Raw genomic sequence first — 19255 nt, 5'->3', positions numbered from 1 at the left:
AATGAAAGCAGGTTTTAACAAAAAGTGAAATAACAAACATTCCAATTAATAGAAATACACCATTTCACTGTTCTTTAATGCCCAGAAGACTGCATACATCTTTGGAGCATTTAACCAAGCACTTAAAACCTGAAGAAGTTATGATAAAAATAATAGGTCTCAAGGGAGGAATTACAATAAGAACTATTGAGAGTATATAACAAAAGGCATATAGAAATGCCCTCAAGGTTAATTAACTGATAGTGCAAATAATGTTATTGTACAAAGATATATGCTATGGTAACTACTAAATAAAAATTGAAAAAAAAATTGAAAAGCAAGAGAGAACCTGATTGATCTTTACTAAAAATTCTTAAGAATTCTCAGTCAAGTCTTATTGTGAAAACCATCTAATATAAAAAGTACCAAGGCTACATTTACACAAGGCCCAAACCACTGCCTCAAAAGTGAAAAGAACTCATTTCATCATTTGTCTACACATGACATTTTTTAACAGAATTTGTTGAATCTGGGGGCATTATGTAGAAGACATGGTTCATGTCTTATCAAACAGCCTTAAAATATTTCTCTTTTGAATATTAAGTTTGGGCTAGAAATTTTACCAGATTTCAGTGATATTACATTAGCATTTTATGTGAGCTGGAATTTTATACATCGGCACTGAGAAGGGAGGTGAACAAGACTACCAGCTGATCACATCATATTGCTGAAGGTCCTATACAATCTAATTCTTTATAGTGCATTTCTTTGTGCTTTGTACTCATTTTTATGTTAAAAATCGTAAGGCTATCTTAGGAGATTAGTATATGTTACCATTTTAAGGCTTTCTAATATCCAAATTTTATTTTCTTAGGTGCAACCTCTGTTCAAACCTAAATACTTGCTTCTATTTTCAGTCTTTAAATATTTATAGACTACCAAGATGTTTCTCTAAGACATTCATACTTGATAACTGTGTAGATGAATTACGTACAGATTCTTATTGGCACCTTATTTTTAATCCTTCAAATTCCCTTCATTTTGTTGACAATTTTCTGGTAGTAAAGTGACAGTAAATGAACATATAATTTTAGATGTGGTATCATGAGTACTAAGTAAAAAGAGGGATTATTATCTCCATATAAATTCTGATCCAATACAAAAAGGCAATCCAAAATTCACACTAATTAAATGTAAATTTTTCTGTATAACTGTCATCTATAATACCCACAGATTTCTCTGCATTGTTTTCCCAAGAAGCATTTTTCTTGGTCCTCCAAAATCTATTTTTCAGTTTGTCTTCTCTTCTAACTAGCCTTTCACAGAGGCACAGTGTTCTCACATTCCTCTTTTGAATGGGTTGGCCAAAATAAGTTCACAAGCTTATTCTTTTTACATTTAAGAATTTTAAGCACTAGATCCCTTAATTTCCCCAAATTTTCCTTCTTGAAACCTAAAATTACTGGATGGGAATCCATTCATTATAGCTGTAACAATTCAAAATCACCCAGAGTCATTTTGTGTGTTAATTATCCTTGATTATTAGAAAGGCATTAGATTGGTGGGAAAGAGTAGGAGCTAGATCTGGAGAAGGAATGTCCAGGCACTAATCAAGATTTCAAAACCCACTTTAGTTCTCCATAATCACTCAACTGGATTCTAGTTTAGGAAAGGCACTAGACTTGAAAGTATAAGATATGGGTTTGAGTCCTGGTTCTGCCACCAACTACTTATGTGACAATGGGTAAATCATAAAGGGCAAGACCTCCATAAGTCTTATTCTCCAACTGCAAAATGAGGGTGACAAATCCTTCCCTACAAAGTCATATTAAAGCCAAGGCCCATCTCTTCAATGCTAACATTTTAGTGACATTACCCTAAGATGGGAAAAAAACTCTGCTTCCAAAAAAGTTCTGCACAAAGGTTAATGGAAAGGCCTATGACAGGTGGGAACAGGTTGCAACAACATATCCAACATGGAATTCTGAAGAAAAACAGGAGCCAAAAATGTCATGAAGATGGGCTGGTCATGTGGCAAGAGAGAAGGATGATGTGACATGCAGAGCTGAGTCTTCCACTAGTACCTTTGAAATTTGACAAGATAAAGAGAACCTCCAGCATACTGATAAGGGCTGTACAGGACAGGCAGGCACGGATGAAGGGAATTCTGCACTGTTAGTGAGAAAAACAGATCCATTGGAGAAAAAATGTACAAAGTTGTTGAGAATCAAATGAGATTTGAACCCACCAAGTACTATGCCAATGTAAACTATAATACTATAAGGCATGCGAAGTTTCCCTCTCAAGTCTCCCTCTGGTCCCTCACAATGGCGTGGAGCTAACTCTTCATTCTCTGAGGCTGTTAATAAAGTGTAAGCTCTGGCTTGGTCAACCAAAACGGAAACACTTCAAACACAAGCCTAGTGGCTAGCCCATCATCTAAGCAACAGTCTACTTGAGTTCACAGGTACTCCTCTCTTCAGGTTACTGCAGGGTGATGACTTTTCAACCAAAAAAATTCATAAAGAAAATCTGCTAAATAACGTGAGCAGTTATATTTACATCAGTGGAGGGAGTATATACGCAGACAAATTCATAGAACTTAGGACTGGTGAAGTTTCTAGTTAACTAAAAGTTACTTCTTATTGCCACAGGCCGTGTTTCCCTTTTATTCACTACACATAAAACACCACTATTACAGTACCCAATAACACATTCTGACATCCTTTCCCTTCTTCCCACCATGCCCCCCCAAAAATCTGTTGGAATAATAAGCAGTTGCCCTCTACTAACCTAACTTTTCCAGTACTCTCAATATCTCAAGTGGCTAGGTAGCACAGTGGACAGTGCTTTGCATGGAGTAAGACCCTTCTTCAAATCTATCCTAGACAATTACCAGTTTCAGGCAGTCACTTAATCTCTGTCTCAATCATTTTTCTCATCTGTAAAACAAGGACAGTAATAGCACCTGCTTCACAAAGTTCTTAGGAGCTTGAAATGAAGCAGTGTTTGTAAAGCTCTGTCAGGTTTCAAGCACTCTATAAACACAGGCTATCCCTTTTTGGTCGGCCCATGCATCAGTTCTAAGGGAAAGATTCAAGTTCTCTATTTGGGGAACAGGTAAATCCTCTTTCCAGAACATTCTGATTAATATAACACGGGAGGGTAAGGTTTTAATGTTAGTTGGTTTTATTCTTCAATTTAGTAAGCAAAAATGCAAATTTAAGATAAATGACAAATCAAAAACTGATTATTCACTTTACAGATTTGCCACAAGTTTCTTTAAAATAGATTCATTTAAAACATAACTTTATTGCAAAATGTACCCATTTCATGAAGACATTCAGTGGACTAGAAGAAAGAAGACCTGGCTCCTCCTAGCAAAAATTCTACTTGAGCAAGTCCCTTAGCATCTTCAGGCTTCAGTTTCTGTGTAAAATAAAGGGGTTAACTAAATTGGCACTACCTTAAGTTCCCTTCCAGGTTTAAAATTCAGTGATTCTTTTGTATTAAATTAGATATGCCTTTACTACTAAAACTAAATGTTATTTTAAGTTGAATTTAACTAAAAGCTAAAGACATATGACAAATATATATAAGACAAATACAGGAAACCAAAGCAGTAACAAGTTTTGTTGTCCAAGATCAAGGATAATAACAGCAATAATTCTCACTTAAATAGCAATTCAAGGTCTATATAAAGCTTTTTCCCTCACAACAACCATACACATTTTACAAATAAGGAAACTGACTCTCTGAACAGCAATGTGGCTTACTCATACTCGCAGAGCTGGTAAGTAGCAGAGGCCCTGTATCTTTTGACTCTTAGAATCCACAAGGACCACAGGTTCCACAATAGGATCCAAGGATTCAGAGCTGGAAAACACCTCAATAAAATCTCTGAATTTTTCAAATGAAGAAATTGAATCTCACAAGGGGAGAGTAAAGTTCCTAAAGTCATACAGGGATTGAGGAGCAGAGGCTGGTCCCCTGATTTCTGCATCCAGTGGTCTTTCTTTTTACTGAGGCCTCTTAAATCTATCTTGTTTTGGGAAGTATAATAATGTACTCACTTCAACAGATGCAAAGTATACAAATAACATGTCTATTGGATATAAATCAAATCTTTTGTAAAACAAATCACATTTTTCCATTAATTTATGGTATAATTTCAGTTTTATGCACCTATGGGAAAAGATTCAGCTAAAAAAATTATAAAAATCATATTTAGGAATAGATGAAGTCATGAAGCTTAAAGAGATAGAAAGGACATTAAATAATCTAGAGAGGTGATAGACTCAAGGCCCAGAGACATCCATTTTGGACATGGTTATCGTCCAGATTCCCTTTGCTTGACTATCTTTGTTACTAAGTTTTTTTTTTCTTCTGGTTTTTAATGAGGGGTAGAATGGGCAAGAGAAAGGGATTGACAAGTGATAAAAAAAAAAAAGAGGGTAAATGAAACTTTTCTAAACTCACAGAAGAGAACAGAAGGAAGCACAAGCAAGCACGACAGTTTTGAAAAACAATGTAAAATGTCTTTTTTTAAAAGCAAACAGTAGGAAACAAATTTATGGTTTCAAATGCAATCCTTGTTTGTGTTCTGCTATGTACACGTAACTACTTTTTTGTTGGTGGTAATGTGTGAATTCCAAATTTTAAAAAATTAAGTGGAAAAAAATAACTGCATTTTTTTGCCTCATGGATGAATATGATCCATAAACAACCCCAACAGTAGTCGTACAGGTTCTGCTTAAACATTTCCAGTGACAAGGAACTAACTACCTAATCAAATCTTCAAATTCATCTTTAGAAGGTTCTAACTTATTCAACCTTCTTATATTAAACCAAAGTCTGCCCCTGTAATTTATATTCCTTAGTCCTAGCTGTCCTCTCTGGAACTAAACAGATCTAATGGACTTCAGGTTGATTTTTTCTTTTTGAGAAACTAGTTCTTTGCAGCTCTAAAATTCTATGACTTAAATATTTTTTATATGAGGCAACCCTCCAAGTATTTAAAGATAGCTACTATGTGCTAAGCACCATCTTCCATATATTGATCACTTGTCCCTTCAATCAGTGTTCATGTGACATGATTTCCATTTCACTATGCTAGTCACCCTTTCCTAACTGCTCCAGTTTATCAGTGTCCTCCTTTAAAATGTGGCACCCAGGTTCTCCAAAATAATCCTTCCATCTAGATGCTGAACAGCACAAAATACCACTACCTCCTCCAACAGAAACAACCAACTTCTATTCCTATAGCTCAAAACTACATTAGCTTTTTTGAAAATCACTTTACACTTTCAGCTCATGAATCTATAAAAAGCCTCAAATCTCCACTTTTTTTCATTTACATAAACTATTACCTAGCCATGTCTCTCCTACCCTTTACCTGTGCAGTTTTGGGTTTTTTTTTTTTTAAACCAAAGAAAGTACAAGACTTTACATTTTGTCCAAATAAATTTCATCTTGTTAGATGGATTGTACAGTGCAAATGTTACTCATGAAATGTTTTTTCTACTACACCAGAACTGGAATTCTTGTATTTATTGTGTCACCACAGTCATGACATGGATATTTTCTCTGAGCCTCAGTTTCCTTACAAGTAAAACAGAAATAATACTTATACTACCCCTTTCACAAGGCTGTTGTAGAGAAAGACCTTTGGAATAAAGCCCCATATAAATGTGAGCTAACTTACCTGTTACTTATTTTAATTGTCCTTTTCTGCTTTTTCAGACATGTAGGTGCTACAGTGGATCAAGCATCTGACCCAGTCCAGAAGACCTGAGTTCAACTCTGACCTCAGACACTTACTAGCTGTGTGACCCTGAGCAAGTCATTTAACCTTGTGTACCTCAGTTTCCTCATCTGTAAATGAGCAGGAGAAGGAATGGCAAACTACTACAGTACCTTTGCCAAGAAAACCCCAAATGGGGTCACAAGTCTGCTATTTCTTAAATACAATACACCCACAACATTTCTTTGTTTTATTGAAGCTTATAACCTAGCAGGAGGCACAAATATGTAGATGATTTAAAAATTCTTACCAAGCAAGACATCAAAGAGCATAAATTATAAACTGACAATCTGTAATTACTAAGTCCTAAAGGTATGAATAGAAAGCATACGTTGGATTTGTTGCTATTTGACCAAATGAGTACAATTACCTCTGTCCAAAGCTGAGGGTTGTCAAGAGATAAACATCTTCTCTCTAAATAATAAGGTCAATATCTAAAGGAGATTCCCTCCAAAACTGGCTGCCTATGCCAGCAAAAGTCTAAAATTCTCACCACTGCAGAAGATGATCGAAAAATCTAATGTGAAGTTCCAGGAAGTGACTTTTTCCACCCAAGAACTGCTTTAAAAGTCAGCTAGAAGCTCATGGGCACTAAGAAAGGGAGCTTCTAGTAACGCCAGCTCCAGGGGAGGCACACAAACCTATAGCCTCCCAGCTAGACCACAGACAGGCCATGACAGACACGCTAAGGAGTGTATCTGGAAGCAGCAAAAGCACAGGATCCCCTAAGAAAACCCCAGTACGATCTGAAATCCACATCAGAAGTAGCAGCAACAAATAGAGCATGGCAGCGCTCAATCTCTGGCACTGAGGAGTTATGAGGTACCTTGCCCTCTGTTCCAAAGCACCACAGAAGATTCAGGACTCTAAACCCAAAGATTCAGGGGGACCTAAACTTGGAAGACAGAGGTCAGCACATGAACCCAGGTATTTCAGTGCAAGATCAAGCAGTGTCTACCTACCCACACAAAGGTCAGCAACGGGAGGTACAGCCTAGCCCTGGCACAAAGTCCCAGTTCAGAAACTAAACCTAGAAAGATGAGTAAAGCAAAAAAGACATGGATCAGTTAAAAAAAATTACTGTAGAGACACCCCAAAATTCCGCCTGGAAGATGAAAGACTTACAGGAAAAAAAGTGGATTTTTTTTCACTATTTTTTTCCAGACATGACTTCCTCAAAAAAAATTTATTTTCCACAAGGACTGCATGAATACCTAGGAAAAATATAATTTAGAATTTTTTTTAATGAAATCAAAATTCTACAAGAAGGAATTAAAAGGAAAAAATAACTTAGAAGAGAAAGTGGTAAACCTTGCCCAAGTAATGTACTCCCTGAAAATGGAAATAAAACAAGAGAAATTAATGACTTTATGAGACAGAAAAAAATTAGAATATAGAAAGACTGAAAAATAAGCATGTAATATCTCATCTTTAAAAATGACTTGGAAACCAGGGTCAAGGAGAAATAGCTTAAGACTAATCAGACTCCTAGGAAATCATGATTTTTTTTTTTAAAATCCTGGACTGCATATTTAAAGAAATCATAAATGAAAATTGCTCATATCTCTTAGAACCAGAGGGCAAAGCAAAGACAGAATCCTCACTTTCTGAAAAAAACCAAAATAAATATATGTATAATGGGTTTTGTTTTTCGTGCCTTCTCAATGGGAGGGGGAGATAAAAGAAGGAAGAGAATTTGGAATTCTCTCGAAAATTCTATGGCAAGGGAGAGAATTTGGAACTGAAAAAAAAAATGTCTATGTGCTTTGAAAACCCCCCAAAAGACTAAAGTTCTAAGAAGGTCATAGTCAAAATCCAGTTCCCATATCAAAGAAAAGTTACTGCAAGTACCCAAGAAGGGCAGAAAGTACCCAGGAACTACAGTCAGTATCATATGAGACCTGGCAGCTTCTATCATCAACTAGAGGAGATCTTGAAATACAATATTCCAAAAGACAAAACGTACAGGCTTACATCCAAGAATAACTTACTTAGCAGAGTATAACCATAGAGGAGGAAAATGGACCTTCAGTGAAAGAGTGACCTGTCAAATATTTCTGATAAAAAGACCAGAGCTGAGTAATAGTTCTGAAATACACAAGAAAAACCTAGAAAGAGAAAATTATTTGCATAGCTGGAAGCAATCTTATGATGATATGATGCTAACATTCAAATATGAGAAAAATAATCAAGTTTTCCTTCAGGATCTTAATGTCTTCAAAAGGTATTGAGAGATTTAACTTAGAAAAACAGAGGAACTGGGGGTGGACTGGTTCTTTTGTTGGGGTTGTAAGAGGGAAAATAGAAAGTTAAAAGAAATATACTAATGAAGAAAGGAAGAATAAAAGGGTGGAATTTGTCATTTTTCCTAATTAGGGTTTGGGAGAAGTATAAGTAAATATGGTGCATGGAATGGGGAGAGCCAACATCAGATGAACATGAACCTCATCTGAAATGGACAAAGGAGAGTTACACAAACACAAACACATAAACAGAGATGTAGAAATATATCAATTTCAAAAGGTAAATAAACAAAAAGAAAGAAGGTAAGTGGAAAAGAATAGTCACAAGCAAAACAAAGTTCCTAGTCCTAAAGAGAAAAATTAAAAGAAATAGAACCCAAAAGTGGTACCCATCAAAAGGGAAACAACAAATTGTAGCATGTGAATGCAACAGAACATTATTATGCCATAAGAAATGATGAAAGAGACAAATTTTACAGGATCCTGGACAGGATGGACAGTTACAGAGTGAAGTACGCAGAACCAAGAGGGCAATTTATACAAAGACAACAATACTGTAAAGAAGAACAAGGATGCAAGACTTGAGAACTGCGATTACTACAATGGCCAACTCTGTCTACAGAATACCCTAATGAGAGATGGTAACCACATCCTGAATGGCAGATGGTGGAGTTAAGGTGCAGAAAGAGACGTAGATTTTTGGATGTGGTCAAAAATGTGTGGATTTGTTTTACATGACTATATTTATTTGTTAAAAGGGTGTTATTTACCAATCAAACTATCAGATAATTATTTTCTAGAACTGGAAAAAATAATATCAAAATTTACCTGGAAGAACAAAAGGTTCAGAATATCAAGGGAACTAATGAAAAGAAATGCTAGGGAAAGTGGCCTAGCTCCACTACTAAATCTCAAATTGTATTACAAAGCAACAATTATCAAAACCACTTGATACTGGTCAAGAAACACAAGGGTAGACTAGTGGAATAGATTAGGTACTCAAGACACAGTAGTCAATGAATATAGCAATCTACTGTTTGATAAACCCAAGGACCCTAGCTTCTGGGATAAGAACTCAATGATTGACAAAAATTGCTGGGAAAACTAGTTATCAGTGTGGCAGAAACAGGGCATAGACCAATGCCTGACACCATACACAAGAATAACGCCCAAATGGGTACATGATCTAGGTATAAAGATTGATACTATAAACAAATTAGTGGAGCAAGGAATAGTGTATTTATTAGATTTATGGAGAAGGGAAGAATTTTTGACTAAACAAGCGATAGAAAGCATTATGAAGTACAAAATGGATAATTTTGATTACATTAAACTGAAAAATTTTTGCAAAAACAAACCCAATGCAAACAAGATCAGGAGGGAAACAAAAAACTGGGAAAGAATTTTTGCAACTAGTGTCTGTGATAAAGGCCTCATTTCTAAAATCTATAGAGAACTGAGTCAAATGTACAATAATACAAAGTCATTCCCCAATCGATAAATGGTCAAAGGATATGAACAGGCAGTTTTCAGAGGAAGAAATTAAAGCTATCTATAGTCATATGAAAAAATGCTCTAAATCACTATTGATTAGAGAGATGCAAATCAAAACAACTCTGAGATACCACATCACACCTAACAGATTAGCTAATATGACCAAACAGGAAGATGATAAATTGGAGAAGATGTGGTGGAGCTGTGAGCTGATCCAACCATTCTGGAGAGCAATTTGGAACTATGCCCAAAGGGCTACAAAAATGTGCATACCCTTTGACTCAGCAATACCACTTCTAAGACTGTATCCCCAAAAGATCATAAAAATGGGAAAGGGTCCCACATGTACAAAAATATTTACAGCAGCACTCTTTGTGGTGGCCAAAAGCTAGAAATCAAGGGAATGCCCATTAACTGGGGAATGGCTAAATAAATTATTGTATATGAATGTAATGGAATACTATTGTGCTATAAGAAATGATGAGCAGGAAGACTTCAGAGAGGACTGGAAAGACTTACATGATCTGACGCTGAGCGAAAGGAGTAGAACCAGGAGAACTTTGCACAGCAAAGTGTGTGAGGATTTTTTCTGGTAGACTTAGAACTTCATTGCAATGCAAGGACTTAAAAAATTCCCAATGGTTTTTTAAGGCATTCAGAGAAAGAACTATGGAATTCAGTCGCAGAATGTAGCTGATCATTTTCTTTTGTATCACTTTTGGTTGTTATATGATTTCTCCCATTCACATTTTAATTCTTCTATGTAACATGACTATGGTGAAAATATACTTAATAGGAATGTATGTGTAGAACCTATATTAAATTATATGCTGTCTCAGGGAGGGAGGGAAAAAATCTAAGTTACATGGTACTAACTATAGAACACTGAAAATAAATTTTTTAGAAAAGAGTGTTATTTCATTTTTTTCCTTTTAGTGTTTAAAATAGGGAGTTTGGAGGAGAACATAGTAATAATAATACTCCAAAAAGAAAGTCATTGAAACTTTTTTAAAAATACACAGATGAGAACAAAAGGAAACACAGATAAGAATAGTTTTGAAAATAACATGTTTAAGATATACTTTAACGATGCAGTATAACATGGATATTCAGTTTCATATACAATCTTTTTGTGTTCAGCTATATGTATATATATTCTCCTTTTTGTTGTTTAAGCTCAGAATTTAAAAATAAAAAAAGATAGCACCTCCATGAATGATATTTTGTGAGGCACTGAAACAAGAAAGACTCAAAACTATAAAGAAGTGTAATTAGTAGGCTTTTGGTTAAAAAAAAGAAACCTTCTGAGTGTGTAAACATGTTTAGAAACATAAAAATAAAATGCTAAAACTATCAAAAATTATTTATCTCACTTCTAACACTCCATTCAACAAATAGCAATGGAGTGGCTGACTAGGATTACCCTGAAGACATATGCTTACTCAAGTTATGTTTGCTCTTATCCTTTAGCCACTTGCATATTGGTAAATGGTATCTGGTCTTATATATTTGTGTTAATTGCCTATATATCTTAGATACCAGGCTTTTATCAAAGACATTTGATGCAAAGATTTATTCTCCATTGACAGTTTCTCTTCTAATCCTAGTTGCACTGATTTTGTTCAAACAAAAGCTTTTAAATTTTCTATAATCAAAAGATCTATCTTATCTTTTATGATCACCTTTATCCCTTGTTTAAGAATTCTCCCTCAGCTAATAGTTGTAAAAGGTTATCTCCTTCCTATTTCCTATAATATTTTAGTGATGTGACCCTTTATATTAAGTTCCACTTGGAACTCATTTTAGTGTAAAATCTTCATCAAAACTTTTTTTTAATCAAACTGTTGTACAATTTTCCCAGTTTTTTTTTAAATAAGGAGTCCTTTCCCCATGTTCATGTTCTTGGGTTTATAAAACACTGGACTAATACAGTCCCAAATTTCTAACTGCCTGCTGGACATCTCAATCTAAATAGCTCCCTAATACTTCCAAACTCTGAAGCAAAGCAGAGTAGTATAAGAAAGACCGAAGTTCTATCTTGTCACTGATTTGTCCTCGCTGTGTAATCAAGGCCAAATGTCTTCTAAGGAGCCTCAAGCCATTCTCTAAGCCTACAAAATCACAAGCAAATTTTGACAGACTCAGCCTCAGCAAAGGCCAGTTATGTTATCAGCCTTCTTCCTCCTCTTGTCTCTTTTGCTCCACCTTCCCTACTTGTGAATGATATGATTGTGCTGCCAGATGCTGAGGATGGAAAGGCAGGAGCAAAATGGTTCCTGCCCCTTAAAGAACTTGTAATCTGCTAGGGAAGGATGCAAAACAGAATTTTAGTGTTGGGTCATCTGTGTGACAATCCAGTGGAACCCAGCACACCTGAAGGAATCCCCACTATAAGAAAACTGACAAGTAGTAAGTCATCCTGAAGATCTCCATTGATAAAAAGCTGAGGACCTGCTACCTCTTGAAGAACTTCATTCCATTTTAAAATAGTTCTAATTGTTAAGAAGTATTTTCTAACAATAAATTTAATGTCTCTTCACAATTTCCACTGCTTGTGTTCCTTAGGCAAAATTTTAAGGAGGAAAAGTACTAGTTGTAGAGATTAAGAAAGCTTCATAGAAATAATCTTAAAGAAGAAAGGACTAGTAAGATGGGTTCCTGGGAAATGGCTGTTGTCTAACTCCTTAATTTTTCTTTTAAAAAGTTGTTTTATATTTACAACTAAATGTTTGATCTTAGTTCATTTTATATGTTTGATTGTTTTTTCGATGGTTGCTAAGTTTTGTGCAAGTCAGGCTTGGGATTTTTAACAGAGGTTTACTACAGGGTTTACTGACAATGCTCAAACTGATTTGGTGGCCATTTTCACTCATACAAAAAGGGTGTACCTACTGGATCTCTCTACCTCACAGCCATCCCTGAATCTCTGCTTTGAATGATGTGGGGAAAGAGCTGAATCCCTGAGAACCAACATGGTTCTGGCAGCTGACTGGTTCTTCACAAGGGCAAGACAATTGGGGTTGGGTGACTTGCCCAAGGCCACACAGCTAGTGTCAGGTGTTTGAAACTGGACTTGAACACAGGTCCTTCTGACTTCAGGGCCAATGCTCTATTCACTTTGCCACCTAGCTGCCCACCCACCCACATCACAAATACAGAGATAGGAAGGAACCTCACAAGTCCAATTCCCTCAGTTTACAAATAAAGAATCTGAGACTCAGAGAGGTTAAGTGATTTGCTCATGGTCATACAGCTAAACTGCAGAGCCAGTATGTGAGTTCAGGTCTTCTAGTTTTTAAATCCAGCACCATTTCTACTGTACTTGGTTTAAGGCTGTGAAATTTTATAAAGCAGACAAAGTTAGCTGCAATCTTTTTCAAATGCACTGATCTCAGGGTAAGCCAATGAGGAACACAGGAGTTAATAAAAATCCCTTGGGCATTTCTTTCTGCAAATCTCCACCCCCCCCCAACTCCATCTCTGCAACAAGCATTATTAAGCTCCTGATATATGGCTGGTACTATACTAAGTGCTTTACAAATATTATCTTCTTTTATCCTCACAACAATCTTGTGAGGATAATCTGCATTTTATAGTTGAGGAAACTGATGCAGACAGGGGTCACAATGTTTGTGGCTGGATCAGAATGTAAGTCTTCATGACTGCAGGCCCAGTGCTTTACCCATTGTACTATCACCCAGCTGCTTCATTTATTTTAAGATGAAAAATTCTATTTATATGTATATACATATACATAATATATATTTACATATCCTTTCAGTAATTACATCATCTGTTGTCTTTGTGTATTTCTTTTTAAATTAAATGCCAGGCCATATTTCAAAACAGAAAGCCCACTGGACAAGAAATCAGGAGATACTGGGGTTGGGAAAATCGTATCTTAGAGCTAGAATTGACTTCAGATGTCTAGTCCAAACCCCTCCTTTTAGAAATGAGGTTAAGAGAGATTACATAACTCCCCTAAAGACTGCTAATTAATGGCTAGGCCTAGAAGCCAAAGCTACTGACTCCTAGTCTGGTCCTCTTTGTACTCTGGGAAAAGTCACTTCATATAATAGAATTAAAGCCATCAGATACCTGGCCTTATTCAGCCCCAAAGTGAGGACCAGAGAAGTCTACTGTCTTAAGAAAGGTCACACAGCATGCAATAAATGACAGTCAGGAGATGAATCCAGGTGTTCTAATTACACAGTCTCCTTTCTACTTTCCACTGTTCTTTAAAATGAGGATTAAATGACTTCTCAAGTCCTCTCTGCTTCAAAGTTAAATGTCTGTTTTTTGGAGTGTTCTCTTGGTAACAAAAATAGCTCCCAAACATCCAAGATTAACCTGTTCAGTTGCTGACAAATCTCTTCCCAAAGTATCTACTTCTTTTAGTGTTGCTAAATAAAGTAACCAAACCAGGTTCTATTTCCTGCTTCATTGCCATCTAACTGTAAGACTTAGGGAAACTCATTTAACCTTTACAGCCAGATTCCTTATTTATAAAGGAAAGGGAATAAACTAATGAAAATCATAACTCATGATTCTATAGTGTTTTACAGTTTTAAAGTACTTTCCTCATAAAAGCAAAGGGAGATATGAAGCGGTATTATCATTATTCTCATTTTACACAGGGGAATTAAGATTCAGACAGGCTAAAGAACTTGGGACATAAATGATAGAGATGACATTCAAACCCAGGCTTTTGATTCCATATTCATCTTTCCACTGAAACATGCTGAATGTAAATCCCCTTCCATTTCTAAAATTCTGCATTCCAGTTTCCTAAAATAGCTGAAAAATTAATAAAAAAGTCAGTCATTCCTTGGGATGTAGTATGTACTTTCTAAACAGCATCACTGAAAGCTAACGTCACTTATTTTAGGAAAAGTAGCATAGTAATATTCATAAATTTCATAAGCATGTAAACTCCTGCTCTCCACATCGACAGAACGAACTATGGATTCTGAATGCAGATCAAAGACACTATTTCCTTTTTTCTTCCTTTCTTGTGGTTTTCCCTTTGATTCACAACATGACTAATGTAGAAATGTTTAATATGACTGTACATGTACAGCCTGCATCAGATGGTATGCCATCTTAGGGAGAGAAAACATTTCCAACTCACAATCTTATAAAAGTGAATGCTGAGAACTAAAAACAAAGAAATAAAAATTTTATTGTTCAAAAAAAAGAACGTAAACTCCTCGAGGCTGCAGCCTACCTCAACGCCGAACCCTGCTACGAATTTGTGTCTCAGCCGGCGCTCTGTGGCCCTGCAGGCCGTACAACGTACAGACACCTGGCTCAGGTTCGGTTCTCCACAGCCCGCCTGCAGTCCACAGACAGGGGCCATAGGCTTTCCCTTTCTAAGGTCCAGTTGCTTTGCCAGGACTTTTCTGAGCGCAAAGCATTTCTCAACCTCCGCAGAACTAGAGCAGTATTTACGCTATACCGGAAGTGATGTTGGAACCGCAATACCAGGTTCCAAACGGTCAACATGCATTTATAAATACCTGCTCTATATGGCAGGTATGGCTGGGGACACAGACAGGCAAAAGAAGGTTCCCTGCTCCTGAAGCTTGGTCTGAAGCAGAATCAGGGCATATTATTTATCCCTGTCAACAGTCATATTGAAAATACACGAGGAGGGGCTTAGTAACCTAAGACTAGGCTTTTAGTACTCCACAGGGACTTCCTAAGGCCTACTATGTGCCAGGCATTGTGTCTAATAAGCCTTGGGGACAAAAAGGCAAAAACCAGTCCCTGCTCCCAAGGAACTCAGCGTTTAAACGGAGAAACAACGAGCAAACAGTGATGTAAAAACAAAATACTGACACAATAAACTGGAAAAATTCAAGTTGATGCAGGAGAATGTGGGGGAGGGGTCCAGGTTGGTCAGATTCTGGCTGAGGAAGTCGCGGTTTTTGTTGTGGTTGCTTTAACGTACGGGAACGTGGTGACTGCCGGTTTCAGGGGGTCTCTGCAGCCCCGCGGGGCGGCTCCCCTCCCGTCTGAGGCCCGCGGGCCCCGGGCTGGCCTCGCCTTCTTCTCCAGGGAGCCTCAGCTCCTCAGACTGAGGCCTTTATTTTTATTGTGTGGGGAACCCCCCGGGGCTTGAGAAGAGAACATGTCCGCTTGCACGCGGCTGCAGATGGGGGCCGCACGCAGCGAGCTCAGCCCGGGCCGAGGTGGGGGAGGGGGAGAGGGAGGCGGGCCTGCTGGGCCCGAGGCGCGCCAGCATCCTCGGGCCTGCTTGCAAGGAGCGCCCCGGAAAGGCAGCCTCTCGGGCGGGCGGTCCCACTTCATGGCCAGGCTTCCCGAACGCACTTCCTTGGTCATGATCGCGGTGAGAGGTGGTGTGGGGTGTTTTTTTTTTTTCTCCCCCCAAAATGAATAAATAACTGTCTCCGGCCTGGCTCTTTCTTCCTACGCACAAGCCAGGGCCGGGGAGAGGCGCTTCATGGTGCAGAAGGGGGAGGGAACCGCTGCAGCCTCTTCCTCCCGCCCTCGCCTCCCCGCGCCGCGGGAAGCAAAATGGTGCCGCCAACGGTCGTCAGGCAGAGAGACAAGGGAGGCCCGGCGCGGCCGCGTGGGGGCGATGGGAGGAGGAAAGAGGATCCAGGAGGAACCCCGCCGGCCCTAGTGGGCGGACGCAGCCACCTCCATCCCTAATACAACCACCGGGACACCATCTTTTTGTCCCCGAGCCCCGGGCGGGGGCGCTCGCTACAGTTTCCCGGAAGAGGAGGAGGGGGCGGCGGGAGGCGCCGAGGCGTAGCTCTCGGGCACCGCGCCTGGCCTGGGGGAGGGGAGATAAAAGAAGCGGGGGAGGATGAGAAAAAGGAGAGGGGGAGGAGAGCCGACGTATCCCTCCCTCCCCTACTCCCGCGCTGGGCGGGGCCAAGGTCACCGCCTTCTCCCCCCCTCCCCCGTGCACGGCACCCATTCCCCTCAGCGGGTGGCACGTCCAAAGGGGTATAGGCAGGGGTATCCTCTAGGGGTGCTTCCTCCAAGGCCTCTGGCAACGCTCAGCAAGCCAGGCCCGGCCCTTCCCTTCCATAGGCGGTTTCCTACCTCCGCTGTCTCTATCGTCCGCCATCTTGTTGCCGGCCCGGTCGCCCTGGAGATGCCAGGTGGCGCTGGGCGGCGGCGGGAAAGAAGAACTGCCTGGATCTGAAGGGGAAGGGGAGGGGAGGGAAGGGAGAGAAACACCATGCCCAGCCCCGCCGCGGCCCTGCGCCGACTTCCAGAAGGCAAGTCCTAGCCGTAAAGGAATGGGGAGGCAGGGCCGTGGAAGACGTGGACAACCCCCCCCCCACGCAAAAGACCCCTCCTTGGGAACTCGGCGCCCCCGCCATAAAAACGTGGGCCCCGCCCTAGAGCCCCAGAACCTGGAGTGTTGTTAGACAATTGCCGCCAAAGCGCTCTCTTCCCGCCCTCCACAGGGGGGACCTCCCTCCTCCTATTCTCCCGCTCGTTTCCTCCCTCCCTCGTGCTCCCTGGGAACGGCTGCGTTTTTATTGCCAGATTTAAAAAAAAAGGGGGGGCGGCTGGAAACGTGCAGGAGGCGCGGTGGGATCGAGCCTGGGGCCGCCCTTCCCCCCAACCGGAGGCGAGCGGCCCACGTGGGGCGCGCGCGGGGGCGGCCCCTCCCTCCCGGGCCCGAGCGAAGCAGCGGCCGCCAGCAGGCCCTCCCCGCCACCATCCATCCCCACCCATGCTCCCTTCCCCGAATAGCCGGGGTGGCGGGGGCCTTCAAAGCACCCCTGGGCCCGGAGCGGGACGAAATGGGCCTCGAGGCCGAGCAGCGCCGGCTGTAGCCCAGGCTCCCGCTAAACCCTGGCGGCGGCGTTGTCGGGGCTGCGGCGTCAGGCACCAGCCGGGAGGCAGAACCCAGGGTTCTCCTGGCAACAGCGCGCCCGGAGTGCCATGCGCAGCCTTCCATAGGGCCAGGCGATGGGGCTTTTTTAAATTCTCCGTCACGTTCTCCTGCTGCAGTTGCTGAGAAAACTTCAAGCTTTTTTTTCTCCGACATTTGCCACTTAAAATGCCTCTAATCTTGAAACGTGGTTCCAAAGCTCGGTACGCAGGGTTTCTTTTTAAAGGCTATTGAAATGCTGTGCTCGATCCATTTGATTTTTTTTACAATTTCAAGTGAAAAATAAATTCACACTGCCCTGATTGTATTGTTCGTACTAAACAAAGGGTGGCCCCTTGGTGAATTGCACGAGCCGGAGGTCGCGCAGTAAAATAAGTTGGCTGCATTTTTTCTTATTGACATACTAAATCGTATTTTTCTTGGAAGGATTTCTGCACAATAAGTATCTGCAGGCCCAGAGCTCGCTAGGCCAATTTGTCATTGAACCTGAAACTAACCAACCCGTGTTGGGAGGAAGTCCTAGGACTGCATGGTGTTCTCAAAAACTTAAATTCAGATTTTTTTTTGTTACTTCGGTGATTAAAGATGACGCAGGTAAGTTTCACATGTCAAACTGTGCCTGTTTTGTCATTTCAGTCCAGTAATATAAGTTCCCCATCACACACTGCCAATATAGATTCAGAATAATTGACAAATTCAGTTTCCCTCCTAGGCTTACTACTTGTTGATAATATTTACATAGGAAAAGGTCTATCCTACAGATTCTCCCTTGTTAGAATCAGTGGCATCAAAGGCCAAAATCCAGTTTAGCAGTAACTAGATCTACCAAGGAGGTCAGTTTTCCCTCTCCCTGGAGAAACTTTTCCTGGACTAGTAGCCATAGTTTACAGATGGACATAAAGAGGAATAAACTTGAAAATTTTCACATTGTCCACCACATTTGAGGTTGCATGGAAGATCAATGAAATCCTTCCTAGTGGAGCAAATTGTCTAGGGGACAAGTCCTAGTTACAAGTCCTCCTGCAACTACTGGAGAATTTTTTGTGGTTGAATTGGGAGCTCTGGACTGGAACCAAAGTTATCGGATTTATTTCCTGAAAGAATGGATTACCTTTTGCTTTCAGTTTCTGCATATGAAGTGGTGTTCCTAAATACTTATCGATTACTTTAAAAGAATTATATGAATGTTAAAAAAGCAGAAGTAAAGATGATTTTTAGCTTACCTGATTCTTAGCAAACTTTAATTCCTTGAAAATTGTTTAATGTTTGACAGTTTGAAATTTTACTTTTGAAGAAGCTCTTGTTTATATTTAAATTTACTCGGGTCTGCTACTGAACTTATAAATCAGTTCCTTGGCTGCAGTAAATACACAATTGTTTCCCAATTGTCTCTGGTTGTTAGGCCTTACAATTAGAAGGTAAGTTCCCAAAAGGCAGGAACTAAGTCTTATGTTTGCTTTGTATTCTTTCTGCACCATCAGCTTCCAGCCAGATACCTAGCAGGTTCTGAATAAATAGAGAGCTTCAAGGGACCTTAGACAGCAGCTATAAACTCATACTTAATAAAGTTTACAAAGTACTTTCTCTAACAAACTGTGAAGATCGGTTGACAAAACTGGAGATGTTTCTTCTGGAGAAGAGAGCTCTCCTTGGGACATTATAACTATTTTGAAGTATTATTGATGATCTTGTTAAAAAGGACTTAGACTTGTTCTGCTGGACTCCAGAAGACTAAAGCAATAATTAGAAGCTGCAGATAGGCAAATTTAGGCTTGCTCTAGGGAGAATCTTCCTAACAATTCAAGTAACATCGTCCTGGGACAACAGCAACTAAAAATAGTATCTCTCCTT

At 39.8% G+C, this 19255-nt stretch overlaps 1 protein-coding gene across 2 annotated transcripts in view; it reads right to left on the bottom strand.

Annotated features, from left to right (window-relative positions):
* The window catches only part of EFCAB2 (EF-hand calcium binding domain 2), a 107395-nt gene extending 90506 nt beyond the window's left edge, over nt 1-16889 (bottom strand). Inside the window, exon 1 of one of the 2 annotated variants that reach the window (XM_072647637.1) lies at nt 16600-16889. In XM_072647637.1, coding sequence (XP_072503738.1) covers nt 16600-16624 — 25 coding nt within the window. In that variant the 5' untranslated portion in view covers nt 16625-16889. The remainder of the gene's footprint in view (nt 1-16599) is intronic. The other variant, XM_072647638.1, reaches the window with a different exon arrangement.
* Nucleotides 16890-19255: the final 2366 nt, after the last annotated feature.

This window comes from Notamacropus eugenii, chromosome 2, assembly GCF_028372415.1.
Source record: "Notamacropus eugenii isolate mMacEug1 chromosome 2, mMacEug1.pri_v2, whole genome shotgun sequence".
Classification (NCBI taxonomy): Eukaryota; Metazoa; Chordata; class Mammalia; order Diprotodontia; family Macropodidae; genus Notamacropus; species Notamacropus eugenii.
The sequence above is the reverse complement of the archived record's forward strand: the minus strand, read 5'-3'. Positions and strand labels throughout refer to the sequence as shown.